Source organism: Glycine soja, chromosome 18 (genome assembly GCF_004193775.1).
Source record: "Glycine soja cultivar W05 chromosome 18, ASM419377v2, whole genome shotgun sequence".
Taxonomy (NCBI): Eukaryota; Viridiplantae; Streptophyta; class Magnoliopsida; order Fabales; family Fabaceae; genus Glycine; species Glycine soja.
The window spans coordinates 4,850,830-4,875,831 of NC_041019.1; the positions used below are offsets into that span (position 1 = coordinate 4,850,830).

At 32.6% G+C, this 25,002-nt stretch overlaps 4 protein-coding genes across 7 annotated transcripts; 2 read left to right on the top strand and 2 right to left on the bottom strand.

Moving 5' to 3' along the window:
* The first annotated feature begins 396 nt into the window (after window positions 1-396).
* Window positions 397-1,085, top strand: LOC114396652. Its single transcript, XM_028358741.1, has 2 exons — window positions 397-674; window positions 754-1,085. Exons 1-2 carry the CDS (start codon window positions 507-509, stop codon window positions 853-855), a joined length of 270 nt encoding a protein of 89 aa, XP_028214542.1. The 5' UTR covers window positions 397-506; the 3' UTR covers window positions 856-1,085.
* Window positions 1,086-3,848: 2,763 nt separating this feature from the next.
* LOC114396651 lies at window positions 3,849-6,491 on the top strand. The gene is made up of 4 exons (XM_028358740.1): window positions 3,849-4,059; window positions 4,549-4,687; window positions 5,357-5,490; window positions 5,589-6,491. The coding sequence occupies exons 1-4, from the start codon at window positions 3,920-3,922 to the stop codon at window positions 6,280-6,282; spliced, it is 1,107 nt and encodes a 368-aa protein (XP_028214541.1). The 5' UTR covers window positions 3,849-3,919; the 3' UTR covers window positions 6,283-6,491.
* A 2,150-nt stretch (window positions 6,492-8,641) lies between these two features.
* LOC114394814 (CBL-interacting serine/threonine-protein kinase 10-like) lies at window positions 8,642-12,001 on the bottom strand. Of its 3 annotated transcripts, XR_003662847.1 has the most exons (3): window positions 11,898-12,001; window positions 11,063-11,227; window positions 8,642-8,967 (listed from the first exon to the last, which is right to left on the bottom strand). XR_003662847.1 is itself a non-coding variant. In XM_028356486.1 (2 exons), the coding sequence occupies exon 2, from the start codon at window positions 10,785-10,787 to the stop codon at window positions 9,399-9,401; it is 1,389 nt and encodes a 462-aa protein (XP_028212287.1). In that variant the 5' UTR covers window positions 10,788-11,227; window positions 11,898-12,000; the 3' UTR covers window positions 8,642-9,398. The 3 variants fall into 3 exon arrangements, 2 of the variants coding, with proteins under 2 accessions (XP_028212287.1, XP_028212288.1); XM_028356486.1 differs by having other exon boundaries at window positions 8,642-11,227; window positions 11,898-12,000; XM_028356487.1 differs by having other exon boundaries at window positions 8,642-11,164; window positions 11,898-11,992.
* Window positions 12,002-18,762: 6,761 nt separating this feature from the next.
* Window positions 18,763-24,853, bottom strand: LOC114397576 (phosphatidate cytidylyltransferase 4, chloroplastic-like). Of its 2 annotated transcripts, none has more exons than XM_028359675.1 (8): window positions 24,537-24,853; window positions 23,333-23,592; window positions 22,297-22,487; window positions 21,444-21,568; window positions 20,289-20,422; window positions 19,932-20,047; window positions 19,418-19,521; window positions 18,763-19,272 (listed from the first exon to the last, which is right to left on the bottom strand). In XM_028359675.1, the coding sequence occupies exons 1-7, from the start codon at window positions 24,807-24,809 to the stop codon at window positions 19,430-19,432; spliced, it is 1,191 nt and encodes a 396-aa protein (XP_028215476.1). In that variant the 5' UTR covers window positions 24,810-24,853; the 3' UTR covers window positions 18,763-19,272; window positions 19,418-19,429. The 2 variants fall into 2 exon arrangements, with proteins under 2 accessions (XP_028215476.1, XP_028215477.1); XM_028359676.1 differs by having other exon boundaries at window positions 18,763-19,276.
* Between the last annotated feature and the right edge of the window lie 149 nt (window positions 24,854-25,002).

A 25,002-nucleotide genomic window follows, 5' to 3' on the forward strand; every position in this document is an offset into this window, starting at 1 on the left:
ATTTAAAACTAAAAAATAAATTAGGAGATCAAGCATATATTTTATCCTTTAAAATAAGATAAAATATCAAAGTGAATTTTTAAAATGATAAAAGATTATTTTGAATAAAATAAAAGATCAAAATAAATATTTTAAAAAATAAAAGATTAAACTGAAAATAAAAGGCTAAAATAATCATTTTTTAATCTAAAAAAAAAACAAAAACGAGCATTTTTATCTAACATGCATAGGAGTGCTCAAATTTCTCAAATTAAACTTTGGCAAGTGTCATTATCATTATCTTTTTTTTAAGGATTTGACTTTTTATAATCTAAACCCACCAACCACATGTGTGATCCTTCCTATTGGTTATGCAGTGAGTGTCCACTACACTTAACACAACAATAAAACTAATAATAATAACGAGTTTTTAACAGCAGCCATTAAAGGGAATTTATCAACCTTAATCCCTTTGGGGTCCAAGAGTGTGCCACACACACACATTTCTGCAGAGAAAAAATAACAAAATGTGTCCTCTGCGGGTCATTCTGATATTCTTGTCCGCAACCCTCGCCGGTTTCTTCGTTCTCAGAAACCTCAGATCTCAGCCTCAGATCGAAGAAGACGACGCTGTTGTTCCTCCCAACCCCAAAATCTCTGACTCCTCCGACGCTTCCTCAAATGGAACTTCCAAGGTTGACCCATTTCACCCTTTTGCCTCAATTTCACAAAAACGTTCGCTTTTTCTTATAACCCTAATTTTTGCGGATGCAGGTTCGCGCTGTGGTAGAGTCTGGATTCTGGACCTTCGTGGATATGGCTAGTGGGCGTTACCTTTGGAGGCATTTGGTCTCTAATTCTTCCAAGAGATCGTGATGATGTGATTGTATGTTGTTGTAATTGTTCGGTTCCATGATCTCTGTGGGCCCAAATTGGGTGATTAAACGTTGCCTCTGGGATTGTAATTTTTGGGGTCAGTTTAGATGTTATGTATCATATAGATGTTGTTCATAGTGTTGTTGTTGTTGGTTTTGAATGGTGAAAAGTGCTATAACTGCAAAAATAATGATAATGATGAAAATGAAGCTTATTTTCTTGATATATCATCACGTGAAGTGTTGTCTTTTTTTAACTGCTTCTGTTCTGGATTACTGGGTTGTTTCTTGTTTTCATGTAAACTTGTTAATTTCAATATGGGTTTTCCATGAGATGCTTGTATGTTTTCGGGTTCAAGTGTATATATATATATATATATACAGCTTCATAGCATGGTGTCAACAGAGGTGCAATGCTTTTGTTGGATTCACTGAGATTTAGTTGTAGGCATTGTTATTGTTTAGCAATTGGCAACACAAGGTATCTGGTGTAGATGTAGGAATAGGATAGGTGAGTTGTTGCATTTTTCCTATAGTCAAAACTCAGAAGTTATATGGGAGTGGGGCAGGCATGGTAAACAATAAAATTTCAGCAGGATAGAATAACATTGAAATTGGATGGATTAAAGGGTTATTGAGTGTTCTGATCTATGGTTAAACTTTATAGTATGTCTGGTTCACTACTCATTAGTAATAGTAGGATAATGATAGGGAACTGAGTTGTGGCGGTTGAGTTCTCTAAACAGCATGTCTAAAAAAAATATTTTGGGATGCTGATGGGTTTTTAGGTAGAAAGCAAGAACAGATTGGTTTCTAAAAAAGCAATTTGCGATGATGTTTAGTGAAGGAAACTTCCCTGCGTAAAACTGGGGAGTGAATATGCCTGTATAGAGAAGCAAAAAAAGAACATGAACACGGAATCATTGCTTCTTAAATTCTTCATGAAACTGACTGGTGCTTGAAAAATGTCATTATAAAAGTAAACTTTCTGAACCTGTTCTACAAGAATTTGGATTAGATTCTCGCTTTCTCAGTCATTAGAGGATTTAAACTTTCTACCAATACTAGAATAAACTGTGCTTGATGTTTGATGATATTTCTATTCTTTCCAAATCCAAATTTTTTCCATAATGTGAACCTTTCTCTATTCTCCAGTTAGTGTCTCCTTGACTCTCTTGCATCCTGTGTCCCATGTGTCAGTAAAATGTAATATACTGAAAGCATGAGTAGACACCAATGCAAAAGATCTGAAGCTAATTTTGACCAGTATCATATATGATCTTGCATGGTAATGGCGACCTATGTCCTTTGTATATGATCTTTCTAACTGGGAAAATTTCTATTCTGGTGGTTTATCTAGTTTATGCATCTCTGGAGAGCAGTGGCATGTGAATGTTGTATCATCTTGTATTGATTATCACAATGGAATTTATCTTGATTGTGACAGGGTAAGAATTACCAAGTTATGCAACATTTGGAACGAGATTTTTTCCTTCCTATTATTGGTGTCATTGCTAATTCTTAATTTGACTTTTGATCAGTATCACTACAATCATTTGGTTACAATCTTGTGGGGGGTAATATTATAAATGGGATCCCTCATTTAGTTACAATTTTGTTTTTCTCAAAATATTAATGTTTAATTAAACTCAAATATAAATAAGGATTTAAAAAATGTACATCTTCATTACTTATCTTCATTTTGATATTCATTATTTTTAAAACGTCGGTTAAATAGTAATAATTTATTTCAAACTCTTTCGTTATTCATTAGTAGTATTCATTTTTGGTCCAAAAAAAAGTTTGTAGTGTTCATTTCTTTATCTTCATTAAAAGAAAAGTACTTGACATGGTCAATATGCTAATGCTAATTGTTATAACGTTTTCTATTTTTCCCTCCCAATTAAATACCTAAAATCTCATCCTAAAAAAAATACCTAAAATCTCATTATATAAAAATCACTTAAATGGATCCTCTAATATTGATGAAGTATCACCTACTATTGAATTTGGCTTTGTCAAGGTAAGAAGATCTTAAATAGTAATTTTTTATAACAAAAAAAAAGAAATTGCTTCATTAAATAATATAAAGTATTATTAAATTAATTTTGTATTATAATCATCGAGAGAATCTAAAGGAAGATATTAATTTTTCAGACAAATGGAATTTCAAAGTTTGAGTTTTTTTTAAGAAAGATTTCACATTTAAGCCAATGTTTGGTTAAAAAAATGAAGGAAAAAAAAAAGACTAAAGAAGTCATTTATGAAGCTATTTAGTACCAGAGAAAATTAAAATAAATAAAGATAATTTTTTCTTTTCTCTTATTTAATTGTGTAATAAGAGAATGAAAATATATGTATATAAAATAACAAATACCTAAATGTAAATAAGATATGTAATAAATAAGAATATTTTTTTAGGGAAAGAACATTTTTATCTTTATATCTTATAAAATATTGGTGGGAAAATAAAAATAATAATTTTTTGGTTACAAATGCAATTTTTTTTAAACAATACCTGCACTAAAAGGTTAAGGAAATGACCATTTTAATAATTATCTGATTATTACTCATTTCTATTAATCTTTTTTATATATATAATAACGACAATGAAGTTTGAATTTTTTTAAGTATGATTTTTACCATTAGTACAACAAATTGTATAATAATAATAATAATATTTTACAAAGTTAATACATTAAAATCAAATAAAATAACTTCAACAAAAACTAATCATTATTTCCGATTAAGGTTATTTTATACTAATATCAAGAAAAAAATCAAACAAAAAATATAATTACATATTTGAAATCGATAATTACACCACACATAACGATTTTTTTCAAAAATCAAAATTGCAAAATGCAGAAAATGTGTTTTTTTCAAAAATGTCATTTTTTTCCTCTCTCTAATAAAGCCAACGTATCTTCCGAGCATAATTTAATTTTAATAATTATATAACATCATGAGAGTGACCTTATGCAATCTCATCTCATAGACAAACATATCTACCAGTCTCGACTCAACGGTCATATTTCATTAGAGAGAGAGAGAGAGAGAGAGAGATGCGGAAGAGAAAGGGTGCATCTGCAGTGGTAGAAGACGAAGAAGAAAACGAAAACGAGGATTGTGAAGGAAATGGTTTCTTTGCTTGCTACCTCTTGACATCCCTCAGCCCCCGCTACAAAGGCCACACTTATATCGGGTTCCTCTCTCATCTCATCTCTCTTATTTTCACTTCTCAAAGATCCAATTTTGATGACACCCTTTTACTCAATCCAAAAATCACGCACACCCCTTTTGATTTTTTCTTTATACAAACCATGGGTCTTTACCAATTTGTTTGGTTTCAATTTCATTTCAAGTTGGTGCCCTTATTATGATCTGATGATCCTCTTGTGCTGCTAGTTTTTTTTATAAAAAAAATCACTTTTCTTTGGTAGAAATGTTGGGTATTTAACTATTTTGTTTTTAAGGTTTCTGCTTTGACTTGTTTGTTTTGTGATGGATCTTACACTTGTTTGGTTAGAAATGTTTCTGCTGCTAGTTGTTGAAAAAATTTGAATTTTTCTTTGGTAGAAATGTTGGGTATTTAACAATTTTGTTTTTAAGGTTTCTGATTCAACTTGTTTCTTGTGTGATGGATCTTATGCTTTTAGTCTTCGTGTTTATGTTTCCATGTATGCAATTTCAGATTCACAGTGAATCCGAGGCGCCGGATCAGGCAACACAATGGGGAGATTGGGTGTGGAGCTTGGAGAACGAGGAAGAGGAGGCCTTGGGAGATGGTTTTGTGTATCTATGGCTTCCCAACAAATGTCTCTGCTCTTCAGGTTTGAATCTGATCTTGCTTTCCGTATGTAATGTTTCGAACATTTTTAGCAATCAAAATGTTTGAAGCTTTATGTTTGGCGTTGTTGGTTGCTTGAGCTAGTTGAATTCATGAAGTGCTAAGCATGAGGGCATGTTATGAATGCTGAAAGATTGTTATTTTATGGACTTACTCATTAATAAGCAATTAAACATGCAAGGGTCAAGTCTATTTTTGGTGCAGTATCAATTTCCAACAGGACTAATTTGCTTCTAGATGTATGGTACTTGGGAACTATCAACTGACATGTTTTCTAGTCATACTAAAAAATGCACTTGTTAAATTCTGGCAGTTTGTGGTTAACATATCCAATCACTTGTATGAGAATATGCGCTGATAAAAAAAAAACTTGTATGAGAATGTGCTTTAGAATTTTCATTTGGAAAAGATAAGATGTGGAAAATATGGGTATTGGGGCTCAGATTCCAATACTAGTCTTTTTTGGTTTCTTCCATTTCACCTTTTTATTCTTTGTAAACTTAATTTGTCAGGTTTTACATAGCATGAATGAGTCTGGTTCCTGAGAAGTTTGGCATGATTGGATCAAGTAGAAAGCAAGCATATCATGTTATTTAAATCCCAAATTTTAAGATAATGTTTTTATGATGTTAATTTGATTTGGGATTTGCAGTTTGAATGGGCATGGCAGCACCCTGTTGAATCATTGGCGGTAAGGAAGGCAGCTGTGGAGTTTAAATCCCTCTCAGGAATTGCCAACAAGATTAAACTTGCATACACAATGCTCACCCTTCCATCCTGGCAGAGGTATGGTCTCTATCTCTATTGAGTTAGGAATGGACTTTCTTTTTTGCTGTAATGGTGTGATTTAGTTCTTGATGCTGACTTGATATAAATGATCACAGCATGAATATCACTGTGAACTTCTTCTCCACTAAGTACATGAAACACTGTGCTGGTTGCCCGAGCTTGCCCGCACACATGAAGACCAAGTTTGGCTCACTGGATGAACTTCCATGTTATAATGAAGGCATTGATGGTTTGTCAGAGAATGAAGATGATAATATTGATGAAGTAGAATTCAATAATAATACTAGTACTAGTGGTTCTGTTCCAGATGTGGGTGATGATTTAGTCACTCCTGATTCACCAGAAAATCCAAATCACAGGGACAAGATTAGCGAAGCATTTGAGTGGAACAAAGAATCTGAAGTAAGACAACCACTAGGTAATTCATTTTCTTCACAAGAGCAGAGCCAACCGTTTAGTTCTACAACGCCACTGACAATGAAATCATCTTCAACAACTTCATTACATAGAGTAGATATTATTGAAGATGATTTTATGAGTGTGATCAATAAGAGTGGTGCTGATTTGATTCAACCAGAACCTGAGCAATCAGGTGCTACATCAGCAGCCAATAAAAATCATGATGTCAGCCACACATTTGTTGTGCCCAATGAAGCTGAGATTATCGATTTGTCAACCCCCTCCCCTAGTTGCAGAAGTGTTTTGGATAGGAAGAAGAGAAGAGTTTCCTCTTCTGTTGGTACTGATTTTATTGACTTAACCAACTCCCCCAACTTTGTCCAATTGTAAGGCTTTGGCCTGCCACAACACTGATGTGATGTGATGAGAAAACATAATTTGTTAAATAATCTGCTTTGTCACACTCCATTATCTTTCTCAGATATGGATCACACAAAGCAGTTATTGACAACAGAGACCACCAATGAATGTGTAAGAATGGAGAATTCTGAACAAATAAATATTATCTTGTTTGTTTCCTCAAGGTTTGGTTACTGCCATATTTTCTTTCTACCATATTTATGTTCTTATCTAAGGAGTTTGTTTCCAGTAATTGCACATAATTGAGAAGAATTAGTGAATATATTCACATGAAAAATATTATGAAACCTTTCAAGCGTTTCTACCTTCAGTACAACTAACTTTTTAACACCACACTTCTGTTATTTGTTTTACCAAATGAGTTTGTATTAGGCAAGATGAATTTAGATTCCATTAATTGGACAGAATTTCAGAAGAGTCAGTAAACACATGATACACATGTTTGAAACTTTCAAGTGTAACAACCATAAACTATTGTTGCTTCAGTTTTTTAATTTTTTATTTGAGAAAAAAGATGAAAACGTAAGTCCATGCCAATAATTTACTAATCATAATGTTCAATTCATGTGCGTGTCTCATTGGGAGATATATAATGTTACTAACAATAGCCAATAATAATTTTTGCCCTGAATTTTTTGACGTTTAATACGTAATGGCCGTTGATCAATATGACTTACACTTCAGTAGCAAACACAATTGCTAAAGTTTGCAATGATCATTCTGCATCATATAATAGTAGCGGTGCCTCAAAACTAGGCCTGCCTCTCCTTTCCTTTGTTATGCTTTTGGCACATGGGACATTGACTTTGATTAAAGTGCTTTTGAAAAGGACCAAGCAGATGACAATTTGAGATAAGGTGCCTCAATCAAAACTTGATCGGGTAGCATGCATCTTATGATGAATGCTTTGTATTCATCCTTTTCTCTCGAAAATAAACAAGAGATCTTCCATGTCGAGTAAATTATCACTTTCGTCTTTCCAAATATTAGTGTGATATGACATTAATTTTTGAAATTTTTTTTATCTAAATTAACATTGAAATTTATCTTGTCACCACAATAATAATAAACTAATATTCCACTATCAGTCTCTTTGCTTCACAAAAGTATGGGAGAGAGTAATTATATGCAGTTTTCCTCTTACATATGCAAAGAGGTTGTCAATCGCAATAATTATCTTTTTAAAAAAATACTATTATCATATATTCATATTCGTTTATAAAACATACAAAATAATCATTAGATTATCAGAGTAATCACTTTGTGACACTACTTCAGTCCTCCATAAAAATGAATATATTATAGTTGGAAAACATTTTAAAATCTTAAAATTTAGTGCAAATATTATAGTTGGAAGAACCACGCTAGAAAAGGTAAATATTAAAGTTGGAAAGTCCAAAACCTTATGAATTCCTCTCTAGAATCTCGTACTTCTAACATGGGACTCAAGTCTCATACCTTGTAATTAAATCCTAACATACATAATACTTATAATGTAAGATTCAAGTCTCATATCTTTCAATTAGATCCTAACATCTCACTACGCTCCATAGTACTTCTAACATTGAACTCAAGTCTCTAACCTTAAAATTAGATACTAACATCTCTCCATGCTCTGTAAACCTAGACCCCATGCAGGCTAGTTGTGTACTAACTCTTTGATTAGACCCAGATGAACATTGCAACATCAGTATCACTACCTCGCGCCACACGTTTGCAACTGATACATTGTGAAAGGCTCTAATATTGAAAAAACCTTGTTAAAACTACACAAAAGCCCGTTGTAGTTAAAAGCCCAAGACCTTATAATCTGCAGGCTAGGATCCCATATTTTCCAATATGAGACTCAAATCTCATACCTTACAATTGGATTCTGATGAAAACTAATGTAATAACTACTTAATCATCGAGGATTTCTTTTCTTTTCTTTTTTTATCAGTCAATATTAGTTGTTAGTTTTTATTTAAGAAAAATCTTTAAAAGACTAAAATGGCTACACAGGACAACTCAATGTTTAGAAGACCAAACCAAGAGTTGCACTAGCGTGTTTACTCGTAGCTTTTTCATTGAAGAGCTGAGATCCTTCACATGCTGCTAAATGAGCTCTTGTTGCTTACTCAGCCTGCTGATTGTGTTAAGAAATGGCACACTGAAAATCACGCCAAGCAAACAGAAATTAGTGCCTGCTTCTGCCCCTCACCAATATGCTTTCTTACTGTCAATGAATTCTATTCTGTGATCAAAATGCCATTACACAAAATTCCTTTCCATGATGTGCAAACAATAATAAAGGGAACAAAAGGAGGAAGTGTCCACCGGAGAGAGTTAATAAACAACCAATACTTTTGAGGCCAGCACGGCTCTCACTATGAAAGTTTTCATTTCCTTGAAAGATGAGGAACCAATAGAAACTATTGTTGTCTATCACAACCAAACATGGATTGAGATCGCCTGCAGTTACACTTTTAACTGCACCACTCCTAACCTTTCAAAACATTTGTTTTTGTATTAAATAGAAGCGTGAAAGCTTCTTCTGAAAATTAATCACCATCAGATTTGGAACTGCACCTCACGCAATTCAATCACCAACTGTAGGGGACCCAATTTCACCTAGTCTCTTCTGACACAAGTGTGCTTGTTCCTTAGGCAACCCTCCTACACATTTGAGCATTCATATATCATTTGGAGTAATAATACTGGCTTGAGTGGATTGGCTCAACAGAGCTGAGAGTTGGTATATATATTTAGGATTTAGTTCATCTAACGTGAGTAAAAGTAAAGTAAATAAACTCCTAAAACATATTTAAATTATACTTTGATTGAATCTGAACTGGACAAGAGTTCCTAAGACTGATGTTATACAGAAAAATTGAGAAATGATCAACTTCAATTTTGCAAACAAAATTTTGAGACAAGATATGCTACAACAAGGTGAAACAGCTAAAAATGAAGGGAAAAAATGATACAATGATGTCATAGTGTGATGAAATGCAAGATATGCAAAAACAAAATTTAGAAGAAAAAAAGAAAAGAACTGGGATTGCCATGAAATGCAGTAAGCATGACATCTCAAAACCGAGAACAGGTTATGACTGTGGTTGTTGTTGCTGCTGGTCATCTGTCTGTTGCTGTTGCTCTGACTGTTGTGATTGCAGTTGTTGGTCACTTTGCCAGATCCAAACAATATCCTGAAGAGCAGGCCTAATATCCTCTTTCAATATCTTTTGATATTCCAATGTATCTCCATTTGATTTTTTCACCTCCACCATATGGAAACAAGGTGTAACCTCAAAGATCTCTGCATCAATGGATAAAACTCCCTTCCTACCTTCATTGAGGCTCTCTAATTTCAACAAACCCGCAGCTTTTTTCTTTATTTTCATCCTCAGTTGGTTAGCAATGTCTTCCAGCTTGGAGATGATGACATTTGCAGGTAACCTTGAACTAAATCTTGCTTCCTTTTTCTTAAAACTTTCATCAAAGAATCTAGAAAGATCAAAACCAACAGAACGGGAGATAATATCAAAGGCGTTTATACTTAAGGGCACAACTGACTCCCCATTTGCTTCTGCTGCTAGACCATCACAATCATTTTGATCAAGAAGAACAGTACTTGAAGAAGAGACAGTGTTGTTTTCCACTACAGGTCTTTTGTTTTTTATATTTTGTCCTTTCTTAAACCAACTATTTTCTCTAATAGTAGATATCGGAATCCTAGTTTCAGGATTTGGATTCAACATCATGCCCAATAGCTCACATACTTCTGGTGGGAACCAATTAGGACATTTTAATTCTGCTTTGCTTATCTTCCTATACATCTCTATCAAATTCGGGTCGTGAAAAGGGAGATAACCTGCCAACAAGACAAACAAAACAATTCCACAAGACCATATATCAGCTTTGGTACCATCATATCCCTTCCTTTTGATGACTTCGGGAGCAACATAAGCAGGTGTGCCACAAGGTGTATGGAGTAAGCCATCCTGCCTCTTGGAATCAACGAGAGCACTTAAACCGAAGTCAGAAACCTTTAGATTCCCATTTTCATCCAATAGAATGTTCTCAGGCTTTATGTCTCGGTGGTACACGCCTCTACTGTGACAATAATCTACAGCATTGATTAGCTGCTTAAAATACTTGTGTGCCACATCTTCCTTGAGCTTTCCTTTGGCCACCTTGTTGAAGAGCTCGCCACCTTTAGCATATTCTATAACAAAGTAAATCTTACTCTTGTTGGCCAAAACCTCAAAAAGCTGTATAATATTGGGGTGCCTGGCCAGTCTCATAACAGATATTTCGCGCTTGATTTGTTCAGCTTGCCCAGTTCTCATAACCTTATCTTTGTCAATCACTTTAATAGCCACACTCTGGTTAGTTATTGTACTCCTAGCATAGTAAACCTTTCCAAAGGTTCCCTGGCCAAGTAATCTTCCTAACTCATATCTTTGCATTAAGACATGTGGCTTACTCTCCATATGAGACCTTAAAGTAGTATGAAATTTTCCACAACTTCCTCGGCTCACTTAAATTCTATATCATTTACTATTATGAAGTGTATGTAACTATACCTATATACATATAGCATAAAGGTGTTTCAACCGTCTTCACACGGGTCGTGTATTAGCAGAACAGGCACTCTACAAAAACTTGTGTGCCTATTGTGCATCAAGGAATAGCTAATAAATGAGCTACAAACTTGTAGTCCCCTCTTGTCAAGCATTAAGTGGGGAATCAATAGCAAGGGTATCACCTTATGAATCTCAGCCACAAAGCTGCAATCAAGAAGGCACATCTTTTTGGCATTCCCAGTGGTGTCTCTGTCAACCAGAAGTCAGAGTATGTGCTGGAAACCCTAAATCAATGAACTTCAGTCACATACTTGATTTTCAGAAAATAATCATTTGTTAGAGAGAATCTGCAAAACAAAAGGAACAAGTACAACCACTTGAATAACTTCTAAGATCTGAATAAAAAAAGGGAGAATATGTATTAAGATGATGAACACAGATCAGATGCTGATCTAAAAACATACAAGGAGAAAAACTAAGAATGGCCATGACACGATTAATTGATTACTAATGTCAGGTAAATAAACAATAATTTATGTTCTGAAGTTAAATATGCAAATAAATAGAAAATTTCAGAAAGCAAACCAACTGATCTTCTTTAGTTATGATCTTCAAATGATTGTCTAAATGAGAATTGAATCAAAACAACAATTCTGCACTATTCATCAGGTTTGGAAAAAGTTATTACTCATTCAACAAGAATCCAAAAGGGTGCAAAGAGAAGAGATGAAACTGTGGTAGAATGATAAAGAAACCTCAGAATCTGAACTACACTTTTGGTCTATGATTGTTTGCAGGAAAAACCATGACTAAATTTTGCTTCCTAGTATGCAGAAGCTTTAAAATCAGTCTCAAAGAGGAAATAAAATAACCAACCCAAGTTCACAGGTACAGTGATAGGTGATGATATCATATGGATGATTCAGGAACATGCTCGAGTTGTACATATAAATTGAACCAGAAAATCTAACAGATATAAAAAATAAAAAACAAAGAACAAAAAAATAATTTACTAACCTTTAGGATTTAAGATGCACATGTAGGTACACATTGAAGATGCTTCACAAACCAAGAAACAGATGTGTGCGTTTGTGTGTGTGTGTGTGTTTTGCATCTATGTGTATATATTTATATATTGCACATTATAAAGTAAAGATTTCAAATCAGGATTAGGAAACCAAAGTGAATTGATTGGTAATTTAATTATTTATTATAATTATTATTTGATTGTGGCAGCATGTATTGTATCTCTCAAGAAAATGATGAATAAGTGTGACTGGGCCCGGCCCAAGACGTGTGACCAAAAAAGGAAAAGTTAAATCATCTTGTAATTGTATGATCATTTGTAAATTACAATTTATTAGTTTTGGCTTGATTTATAGTTTAAAAAGTGACGTTTTATTTTTAATTTTTTTTTTCTTGAATTTTTCTCGTTTATTGCATCTGATTTTCAAAGAAAAAGAAAAAGTGTAGAGTTGTTGAGGGACTTTTTAAACAACTCTTGATGTCCTACATCAGAAACCTTCTGAAGACTGAAAATTTTTATTCAAGAAATATCAAATATTTAATTGCCAAAAAGATTTTTCTTAAGAATCGCACGTTGAAAAGAAAATTAAATATGTAACAATGCATCAAGAACCTACACAAAAATTTAGTTGGAATGCATTTCTTTAAATTTAATTTACCTTAAAACCTACATGATAAACTTTTAAAGATTTAATCATTTTGAAAATATAAATACCTAATTAAACATTTTAAAATATTATATTAACCTACAAAATTATTTTAATTGAAAATTTATAATTAATCCAGTAGTACTCAAAAGAATGCAAGTAGTAAATTCATAAGATTGATGCAATGGTATAAGAATAATTTAATAAAAAAAAATATGTTTGATTTTTTGTATGCAAAATTCTCTTAAATTAAAGATAACTACACATCACCAATGAGATTATTGTATAACTCAGGAAAAAGAAAAGAAAAGAAAGGTACAAATACCATATCAAATACTATGGTATTGTTTTGATGGAAGAAACACACACACCGTGACTCACGGAACATACCTTCCACTTTCATTTCAAATAATATTATATGGCTCTTTCGTAGGATCTTAACTTATTGTAGGTACTAATCCTTGTGCACAATTATTCACTTTTTCCCCCCTTTGCTTGAAACTACAGAAACTTCCTTCTATAAGTCCAAATTGTTAGTTTATAGTGAATAATTTAGAGCGAATAGGTTCTTTTGCCAAAGTAAAGATATTTTGGTAATGACCATTATTTCATTATCTTATATTTTTTTATTAATTTATAATATTTTCTCATGTTCTTCTTAAAAAATATGGATATAGTGCGTAACTTTTTTTTTTTCATTTTTATATTCACTATTAAGTAATTCTTCTTTTATCTAATACTACCTCTTTCTTGTCACCTAATTTTTCTAGTGGTCTATTAATATTTAGCTAAAACGCTTTTTGTTTTCGGTACATGTTGAAAATAAAGACAAACAACCAAAAATTATATATTCAGGGATGGATTTAAGTAGGAAAGCACGGATCTTGATCCTTGCCCTTAAGATTCTTTATGAATATATATGAGAAAAAAATAAAATAAAAAATAAAAAATACTAATAAAGAAAATGTATAAAGAATGAATTTTTGAATTAATATTTACTTAAAAAATTTCTACTAATAAATTATGTCTTTAATTTATCAATAAAATAAATAATAAATATTATTTTGATTTATTATTTAATAAATAATTATTTATTAGAAGTTAGATATTTAAATAATTGTGAAAAAAAAATTGACTCCCATTTGATAAACTCCAGGATCCGTACCTGCAGAAATAACTCTTTTTGTTTAATTATTCAAATAATGTTTATATATTGACGATGCTTTCTACACAATTTGAAAAAAAAAAAAAAAAAAAAAACTCCCCTATTTGAATGCTGAAGCAATTATATCCATCCGCGGCAATACAGTTATTTTAATATTTATTCTTTCTTTTTATATGTTTTTGGATGAATGTGTTGATATTTGGCCAAATTAGGAGAATGATAAATAAAAAATAAATAATGTTAATTAATTTATTTAAAAAATTAACTAAAAAATAAAATTAACACATATTTAATAAAATGTTTTTTATATTAAAATAAAAAATGTTCAATATACTATTTTAAAGCAATTAAAAATGAAAATACATTACATATTTTTAATTAATATATTCTTAAGCTAGTCATTAATAAGATCTTAAAATAAACAAATGGGTAGGGTAAAATGACCTGTACTCTGGAAGACACGTTCAAATTTTAGGTATATCTTTATCTTTCTTTCTTTTTTTTGGTAAAAAAAATTCTAAATATATTAGTATATATCTTCAAAATATCCCAAGTCTACCTGTCGCGGTTCACAATATGAGCCCATGAGGTCATGACCGCCCCAATTCTATTACAGTACAAGCTTGTTAAAAATAATACTACTTACATTTGATTATATTTTAATATAAATGGACTTCTTAAATATTTTTAAAGGTGATTCTTGACATAATCAACAATTAGTTTTGACTATATATTACTAACTTTGAAATGTTAGAAGATAGAATAAAGACTATAGCCAAAAAATTTAAGTCGAGATAGTTAAAATCACCTCATACCTTTTAAAATACTAAAATTAATAAGATGTTTAAAATTAGTTATTAGTTGCTTGTGATGCTAAACATTGAAAAAGGCAAAATATTATTGGAAAAGATATTTATAATTATTCACTAATGCTAAGATATTCCTTTATATTGCAAATCTAACACATAATTCATAGTTATATCTTCAAGGAAGGAAACATATTTTTTTAAAAAAATATATCAAACATGTTTAAGTGTTTTTCTTGTAGTGTTTCTATATCAACTTATTAGCATACATTCACAAAACATATATAAAATGTTAAAAACAACTAATGTTAAAAAGAATTTTTTGTACTGGTTCCTTTATATTATATTGTGGGTGCTAAATAATTAAATTCTTATAATTACATTAAGATTTTTAATTAGTTGATGGGGTAAAATTATTTACACCAGCAATAAATTAAAATTAAACACAAATTTAAAATGAATTTAATTTTCATAAATCACTAGTATAAATACTTTTACATTGTTTAGTCAGACCAAATCGAATTAGGTATGACTTGTGTTTTGAAAGAACCAATATAATAATCTATTCTAGTGTTTGAAGAGGGGAAGTTGATCTCAAGCTTCTACCATTAACTTCATTGGAGGTCCATTCACTTGCAGATGTATTAATAAGATCTCTACTTATAAAGACTTTGACACTCATGTTAGAATTCAATAGAATAACGACTAAGATGTGTTAATAATGCATATTTGTATAAAGTTGTTTTAGAGGGTAAACATCTTTCATCATGAACATGTCATGTCTCTCCAAAACAGTATTTGCTAAAAAGTGAGGTGAACATCTTTTATATCTCAGGTCTATGCTCGTAGGAACTACTTGATTGACAACAATAATTATGTTATTGATAATGAATGATGATCAAGTGATGATTGTTCTTAATTAGGGAGTAGTCGAACTCTTGATTGATAGGAGAAACCGGGTGATTGATAAGAGGTCGAACTAAGTGTTCAGTCTAATTATTTCTCTAGAATAATTTTGAAGGTTTAACCTACAAAATAATTTTAGCATTATATAAAAGTTTGAAAATTATTTATACTCTCAAAATTAAATCCATTTAAAGATAGACAATAATTGTGTAGCATAAGCTCCAAACAAAGAAACGCATTGAGCGGCTCTGCGCATCCCTCGGCCTCAGCCACCGCCTTGCATTTTACTCATTCAATGCCTTTGTCCCCTGTAAATAAGAAATGGATTCTTGCATCTCAGAATATACTACCTATTTAATTAATATTATAATACTTTGAGATATAATGGAGTAATTGACAATTTGGAACAAAAATGATAATAATAATAAAAGAAAGCATATATTACTCTAAGAATAGTTTTCACGTGTCTGAACAAATTAGCTAGCTCTGCGAACAATAATGGAGTCATCCCTGTATATAAAGTATAATTTCACCATGCACAGAATTACTGGACATTTAACTTTTGTATTTTCTGCCATCAACGCCGTATATAATATGAATAATATACCCCTTGTTTGGATTAGTGTTGATATACACTCGATCCATGTTTACCCAAAGTTAGAGGTGACAAATGGATGGATCGAATCACCTTAATCAATATTCTAATGAATGAATTAAACTAGTCTATTAATTTATTTTAATCTATTAAAAATTATTTCAGGGATTTGACGATCTGTTTGATAAGAAAATATATTTAATCCATCCATTAACACTTTCTTTATGAATGGATATTCATTCAATCCATATAAAAAAATATAATTTAAAACTTAATTATTTTTAGTTTAAAAATAATATATTTTTTTAAAAAAATCAATATAATTTTTAAAATAATAATAGCCCAAACAAATGTCGATCTAGATTGTTTTTAACTAATCTCGATTAAGGCTAATTATTTGCAGACATCGATTGAGACTATTTTTTTTGTTGATGTTGACAGATGATGTTAACTAACTTGGCCGATGTTGGCCAAGAGTATTTTTTTGGTCGAGGTCGACTAAGTTTTTGGGTCAATGTCGGTCGATGATTATTTTTTGCCGACATCAACTAGGATTTTTCGTTCCACATCAATCGAGACTATTTTTTAGCTGATGTTGATCTTCAACTAGGTTTTTATTGGCCACATCAGTCAATGATGTTATTTTGCCAATATCAACCATAACTTTTTTTTGTCGATATTGGTCATGGTTATTTTTTCTAGTGTCGACTAGCATTTTTTCGGTCGATATCGGTCGGGGCTATTTTTCGACCGACATCAGATAGTGTTTTTCTCGATCAACGTCAGTTTAGACTATTTTTTGGACAATATCAGTTAGGATTTTTTGGCCGATATCGACTAGAATTTTTTGGTCGACATTGACCAATGTTATTTTTTGAATGATGTCGACTAGGATTTTTTTGGACGATGTTGGTCAATGATATTTTTCAACCAAAAAATAGCCCTAGTCGATGTCAACTAGAAAAACCTAGTCGATGTCAACAAAATAAAAGTCGTAACTGATGTCGACCAAAAACCTAAGGCAATGTCGGCCAAAAATAGCTCTAGTAACTGATGTCGACCAAAAACCTAAGGCAATGTCAGCCAAAAATAGCTCTAACTGATGTCGGCCAAAAAAATCCTGACCAAAGTTGGCAAAAATAGCCTCGACAGACATCGGAAAAAAACTCTAATTGACATCGATCAAAAAATAGTCTCGGCTGATGTTGGCCTAAAAACATCATCAACTAAAATTGTCCAAAAAAATCCTAGTTAGCACCGACGAAAAAAATAGCCCCAACCAAATTCAATCGAAAAAACCCTAGTTGACATCGTCTGAAAAATAGCATTGGCCGATGTCAACTAAAAAATATCATAGACCAACATAAGTCGAAAAAACTCTGAACAACATTAGCCAAAATATAGCCCCAACCAAAGTCGACCGAAAAAAACTTAGTCAACATCGTTAGAAAAATAGCATCAACCACATTGGCTGAAATACTTCATTAACTAATGTCAGCAAAAAAAAACTCAAGATGACATCAATAAAAAAATAGCTCCGACCAAAGTCAACCAAAAAAATCATACCCAATATCATCCGTAAGTTAGCATCCACCAATGTCGGTTAAAAAATATCATCAACCAACGTCGGCCAAAAAACTCGGACCGATGTTTGCCAAAAGAATAGTCTTGACCGATAACGACCGGAAAAAATCATGGTCGACGTTAGTCGAAAATTGGTTACATTCTTTTATTATTAAGTTGGATCAATTTTAATACATTAAGTATTGATTAGAGAATTCATTAGATTTTAAATAAAGTGGATGAATCATTAACTATCCATAAAATTAAATGGATGAATTTAAATCCATTCATTTGTTTTATTTTTTTTCTAATGAATAGATTGGATGGATTTATTGTGGATGGATGGCGAATAAACGGATTCATTTACCATCCTAATCAAAGCTATTACAAATAGCTTCTACCCCATTTTTAGTTTTTTGATGTGAAAATCTTATTGTACGTGGATCTGAAACGCATGCCCAAACACGATATATGTCCCCTTAGAAATCATATTAGGTTTCGGATAGGAAAATCAATTATCGACAAAATCAGTGAATATTTTATATCTATAACATGACAAAAAGAAAATATTAGGTATCATTTTTACACTGTTTTCCTTGTGATATCAACATAAGCAAGAAATATATTGGATGACCTCAACAGGGAAAGGCTACTAGATTTGTAAATTAATTATTTTACGAAGCTACACATTATTTTTTCAAATACTTACATTAAGACTTTTATTCTTCTGTTTTTCTGCCTCCTCCTACAGTCCGACTCAAAATAGATTTGATGCACGATACAAATCTTAAAACTCAACATTGACTTATATACGATGAATATCGTCAGGTATAATCAAGTTTTAATTTTAAGTCGCCTTAAAAAAAAATTTAATCTATAGCATTGCTTCTATAGGACAATGCACCAGACCAACAGCAACGTGTACAATATGCAGTTGGTTTGACATCTTTTGAGGTTTCACTCATTTCCAGGGTCCAAAATTTGTTTGCTTCATTCAAATGTTGCCATTTGCACCCCCAACTTAAATCTTCAAGTACCGTTGCTGCACAATTACTATGTAATATGTTTACTGAAATTTTTCTTTAATCTCCTCACTACAAGATAATTTTGATTTTTAGTTAAACTAGTTTGACATTTTTTGGCCTGTTTACTTTTCATTTGACAAACCCGAAAATGTTTCTAATGGCTTCAATTATATAAGTAACTAATACAATACTAGTACCAATTATAAGTTTATAACAATTTATTTTCACTAGCCCCACATTTCTCTGATTATTCTACAGTAGTATTCCTTAGAATATAAGTTAGCAAGACATCAAAATAACTGGAGCGACTCTGCAACCGTTCTTTTTCTTTCAAAGCCAATTGTGCTATTTACAAGTTAAAATACAATAAATACCCCTGCTTTGTCCTCGTATCTGTGACCTATTGACCTCATGCAATTCGAAAAAGAAGCAGCGATGAACTGTGGTCAAGTAGACCTGGCGTGATAAGAAAATTTCTGCTGCTCCTTTTCTGATGATCATCAGAAAAAATTTCTTTCCCACCAAGAAGCTTATCCAAATTTATGTAAATCATCACTTAATCCCATGAAAAATGTCCAGGAGTTTCCGTGAATATTTGAGTTCAATTTGTCGCCAGTAATGTTTCAAAGCTGTCAGTGAACATACTATGCAGATACCACCTAACTTTAAAAAATTTACACATGATAAGATATCTTAATAATTCTGGTAAAGATTATGTTACTTGTTACTTCATATTTACTGATAATATATTGTTTTAAACTATAAGCAGATGAAATTTAAACTCTAACTTGAAGAAACACTTACCACTGTTTCATGTCATACTCCATACAGTGGTAAAACGGTTTTGATAAAGTTGTATGCTAGAGCACCCGTGAACACATAACTGTCCGCTCTGTCTAGTACTCCACCTGCATTTAATGTAGTTAATAAAATATGTTTTACCTTTCAAGTACTTTCTAGTTTCCAATGAAGAAAAAAAATAATAAGGCAGGACTCTAATATGAGGTGTTCATCTTCGGAAGCAAGATGACATCCCTAAACAAAATTTTCAACCATATGATATGTAATTACTTATTAATGATTTGGAGATAACCAAAATAACAGGACTATTTATATATTGCTATTTCTTCAGTCCACGCTAAAATTTCTCATATCAAGCAACAACAATATCAAAACCTTATCCTATTAGGTGAGATCAGCTACATGGATCACACGACATCATTCAGCATGGTTAAAAACCAAAATTTCTCATATCAAACAATAAAGTATATAAATAATGCATCTATCACAGAAATATTATTAAGTAAAGAGGAATTACCATGACCAGGTATTAGTGTGCCAGAGTCTTTAACTCCTGCATCTCGTTTAATCATTGATTCAGTGAGATCACCAAAAACAGACCCAAAGAAACTTAGAACACCAAGACCTATTGCACTGACAAAACCCATGCAAAAACCACAAATGACCACATGTCAATAACTGTTCACAGGATATAAAGTTGCATGGTAAATGTACAAATGTTCATCTTAGACTAGAATGACATCTATTCATTGATTAACAGAAGACAAGTAACATTATGAACAAAACAACCATGATACTGAAACATCTTAATTCTTAAACAGGTGGGACAAACCGAATTACACACTGACGTTAACTTCAAGAATAGGTAGTGTACCTTGATAAAGGTATTGGCCAGCTGAAAATTTTTGACAGAACAGCAGAAGTAACTATACACCCACAAAAGCCTATAATAGTACCCTCCCATGTCTTCTTTGGACTTATACTGGTAAGTGGTGTTCTACCAAATGCCTGCATGAAAATACAAAAAGAAATTGCTGGATTAAGGGTGTATTTTTGGAACGGATAACAAAGAAACTGTTTGAATGTGAAGTCAAGAAAAACTAATAACTTAAATCATGACAAATTCATAATAATTAGTTAGATAGATGCCAACTTTTGACTTAAAAAATGCAATAGCTACATAAAATACTTTTATAAAGGAAAAAATAAATAGTTCTGTTCCCTCGGTCTGTTTTTTTTTTTAAAAAAGTATTCCTTATACTCCAACTTAGAACTTCTCAACTTTGCCCTCATACAAGCAAGTATTAGCTCCCTCAAAATTCTGGATTTTGTTTTGGTACCAACCTACTAATGCCACTGAGAAACGAGGTGTGCTAATCTTTCGCAACTTAGCTTCAGACTGATGTGTCTGAAGATTTACTCACTTATGTTTGGTGTAGAATTTTTTTTAATCAAAAGATGATCCTTCAAAAAACTGCTCAATGAAGTGCATGCCACTCTTCAAACAATTGAACACAACAGCAATAAAAGGAGAAATCTAATCAACTTCAAGATATTATAATGAATTTGACATAGAATATGTGGAGACACGTTACAAAATCATTTCTAACCGATAATAGGCTTATATGCGAATAAATTACTATCACAGAACATTGATGATACTCAGTTATTTGGACTTATAACCAAGATAACAAACAGACTTAAGCATATGTATATCCATAGTATTAATTATGTTGTTTTCCAACCGAATAAAATCAATCCATAGTTCCACTCCGTTCACATGCTCCAGTTGTTGTTTCAAGATGTGACTTGTCAGACTGTATGACCAGGATATCTCACTAAAAACAATTTATTTTATACTAACATTAAAATAAACTTCGAACACCACTAATATCATGATAAATTTTAAGAATCAGAACAGGCTCAAAGAAATGGCAGGACAAGTTGGCAGTTACCAAATATAAATACTCTTTAAGCAAGTGACAAATTTGAGAACATAGCTAAGTTGCAAACCAATAAGTCTATATACCTTGCCACCAAGAAATGCAAATGTATCCGCTGCAATAACGCTGCTTATGGTAATCAAAGTTGCCACAAGACCAACTGTCCAATGAGCTTGGCCACCAAGAAGTATAGGCCATGTTGCTCCTATTCCTACAAAATAATAATCTATTAAGGACATAGGGCCTAATTCAAGCCACAGAGAAAATAGGGAGTTCAAAATTATGCTAATGAATATAAATAATAATATATGCATAAGTTAGCTTTCATTAATAAATTCTAACTAAAGGAACAGACATCAATGACAAGTGCTGTAAAGTAACATACATAAAATGGGTAAACATATATAAGCTTCCTGAATGATGTCAACCGGGCATTTGATTCATTGTAGAAATTACATCTGCTACTATAGCTAGTCAAATTCAAAGCACCTCACATCATAACATTGCACATGAAAGAAAAATAACTAGAATATATAACCAAACAGTTTTCTAAACTAGAAAACCCGGAAACTAAATCATATACAAGGAGGAAAAAATACCAGACTTGCTGCCATGGTCCCTTTAGTTCATATTATTACACTATTTGAAGTTTAATTTACTTTCAGCCAAGGGCAAGAACACATTTCAAACAAAGTATTCAAATTTTGAACTAAACAACTACAAATCTACAATGAAGCAAGAGTGCATTCAGATTCACAAATTATTGGTTTGAATCATACATATAAATCTACTACTACTACTACTACAAAGAGATATAAACAGCAATGAAGGGTCGTGACTTTGGTGATTTTATTAATTATGAAGAAATAGATCTGACCCTTTTCAGCCACACAATCAGCAGAACCAAAATTGAAAGAGGAATTAAAAAAAGTCAATTACTTGTGTTCAAGGCTGGAGCTGCTAAACCACATCGAAGTTTAAGCCAAAAAGAGGGAAGATATCCACAATAAAATAACCCAAATATGGCACTACTTAGCTGTGCAAAACGAGGACTTCCTCTTTGTAAGAGTAATGCTGTGGCCAAAACAAAAGCAGCAGAAGTCACAGAAACATCAATATGACCACGATACCTGGCATGTATCAGAAATACCAATCAATCAGCAAGCAACATCCATCAACCTTCTATACCAGAAGTTATAACATATAAATACGTTTTAGAAGCTCTCGACATAAGTGTTCACATCATACAGATAGAAGCAAAGCAAACTTATAAGGGTAAAATACAGATTACCCCCTAAAGTTTGGGGCATTTTTATGATTGGTACATAAACTTCATTTTGTTACACATAACCCCCTTAATGTAAAGAAAAGATAGAAATCATCACATAGGCTGCTAGAGATGACAGAATTTTGCAACAAATGTGCCTCACATGTCCCATGAGAAAGGTCCCAAACAATCTTCATTTTCTTTCCCAACAATGGTAACCAAAAATCCTTCTTGCACTAAAATTCTCAAGTGTGTTAATCTTTCTCGAGATAGAAAAGGCTATTTTGTTGATAGGTTGATGTCCCTTTGATACCATTTGAAAAAAGGCGGTGGGTAATGTAGGAGGACAATCAAGATAAGTTGAAAAAAAAAAAGGTCAATTATAAATCAATTAAAAACCATCAATTATTTTTAAAAAATTAATCAAAGATTATTATATTAACCATAACCTCTCCCCCTTAACCTCTTTTCCCCTCAACCTCTCTTTCCCAACATTTGATTTTGGTCCCCCTAGATATCAAAAGTTAAATGATAGGTATCCTGTTCCAACAGGTATGATAACATAAAATCCAAGAGAATAAATTGCAGAATTGCACTCAACATGTAAAACAAATATCAATAACTTTTCACTGTTAAATGCATATGAATCATGATTGCTAGCAAAATGCAAGTGCTAATGGAAAAATAAGGCAGACTAACCAATCTTACATGACAAACAATGGCATCAAGGCACAAATGACAGAGCAGACTCGTGACACATAACGTGGAGGTGGTGTCATTCCTTCAGTAATTCCATGACTCCGAACCAATTCAAAATATTCTCGAGCACCAGTAAAGACAGCAGCAGCTAGGGCAACCGCGAAGACCCATCCACCAGCCAAAACAATGCCTCCTACACTAATCCCAATGCCAAGTCCAAAAACCACCCGGTTCCTAAGCTGCTGTTGAGATTTTGAGGGCAAATCCTCCTACAAAGGCAAATGACAACATCCATCAACTCCTCACAAATCACAATCATCCACTTCAGTGACCACATTCTGTCCACATGCATACCCAAAAAGTAAAAAATGAAAGTGCATTGTCACCCAACACAATTTCTCAACAGTTCTTCAAACATTCTAAGCTTTAATTCCAAAATAACAAAATCCTCAGCAAGCCTCCAGTTCACCATTATATTAAAACTCAACCAACTTCAAATTTCATCATTTTACAAGGAACAAAACCAAAACCAGTCCATCCTGTTACACACTTTTCTTGCACAAAATTGAAACACACCACACGATTGCAGTGCACAGCATTTTCACTCTATTTCTTCAATTAAAAAATTTAACATCAATTCCACATAACAAAATTGCGTCAATTTTAATTCCATCCTTCACAAAAATGTTAACATTTATGTTTCCACAAACTGGTTCAGAGCTCAGAACTCAGGTGACATTTTTTCCATGTTGCGCACGGTAGAACTCTAAACTCAACACGTTACTGACCTAATTAACTGAACTCGTAATCATGCACAACCAAATGGAACGAATTCCATTTCAATGAAAATTTCAAGTTCGTTATTGAATAATTGAATTGAATACCTCCTCTCCAGTGATTGTAGCACACGGCATTTTATGTTATTTTATTTTACCAATTAAAAAGCTAACTGCAGTTCCACATAACAAAATCGCGTAAATTTCAACTCCGTCCTTGAAAAAAAAAATGTTAAACGTCTCTGTTTACACAAACCGGCTAAGAACTCAGATAACAATTTTCCAGGGACGACGAAATTGCGCATAGTAGAACCCTAAATTGAAGACGCTATTGACTTAATTAACTGAACTCATAAACCGTAATCAGACATAAGTTAATCAAATGAAAGGAATAAAATTTGACAGAAAAATTCGGTTTTGGTAATTGAATTGAATACCTCGTCTTCGGGAATGACCGTGGGGGCACTGGTTTGAGGAAGTTCGGGTTCGGCCTGGCCGACGGCGGCGAGGACGAGGGGCGGTCCGGTTCGGCGGGCGAACCGGAGGAGAGGTTTGGGTTTGGCGAGGAAAAGAGGGTGAGAATGGAGAATTAGGGATTGCGAAGAGAAGGGACGGCATGAGCAAGTGCAGAGAGGAATGAGTTTGGGATTGGGATTGAGATTGCGAAGGGGAGAAGAACAGAGCGAGTTAGTGAGTCGAGGGTGAGCCATGAGACCGAGTTGATAGAAGAAGAAGAATGGAATGTTCTTTTAAAGCTTCGATTTGGAGCATTTTTATTACCCTGCCTCGTTTTTATCATAATACAACTAGTTGGTTTTTTTTTTTTACTTTGGAGGATTTAAGAGTTTTTATTTATTATTTATTTTCTATTTTTCTATTTAACGGTAAAGTAGAGCATAGATT

Coding starts and splice junctions, on each gene's coding strand:
- LOC114396652 (XM_028358741.1), top strand. CDS start 507: ATGTGTCCTCTGCGGGTCATTCTGATATTCTTGTCCGCAACCCTCGCC. Junction 675..753: donor CCTCAAATGGAACTTCCAAG/GTTGACCCATTT, acceptor TTGCGGATGCAG/GTTCGCGCTGTGGTAGAGTC.
- LOC114396651 (XM_028358740.1), top strand. CDS start 3,920: ATGCGGAAGAGAAAGGGTGCATCTGCAGTGGTAGAAGACGAAGAAGAA. Junction 4,688..5,356: donor CAAATGTCTCTGCTCTTCAG/GTTTGAATCTGA, acceptor TGGGATTTGCAG/TTTGAATGGGCATGGCAGCA. Junction 5,491..5,588: donor ACCCTTCCATCCTGGCAGAG/GTATGGTCTCTA, acceptor AAATGATCACAG/CATGAATATCACTGTGAACT.
- LOC114394814 (XM_028356486.1), bottom strand. CDS start 10,787: ATGGAGAGTAAGCCACATGTCTTAATGCAAAGATATGAGTTAGGAAGA.
- LOC114397576 (XM_028359675.1), bottom strand. CDS start 24,809: ATGGCTCACCCTCGACTCACTAACTCGCTCTGTTCTTCTCCCCTTCGC. Junction 23,593..24,536: donor CGGTCATTCCCGAAGACGAG/GTATTCAATTCA, acceptor TTGCCTTTGTAG/GAGGATTTGCCCTCAAAATC. Junction 20,048..20,288: donor TGGCCAATACCTTTATCAAG/GTACACTACCTA, acceptor GGGTTTTGTCAG/TGCAATAGGTCTTGGTGTTC.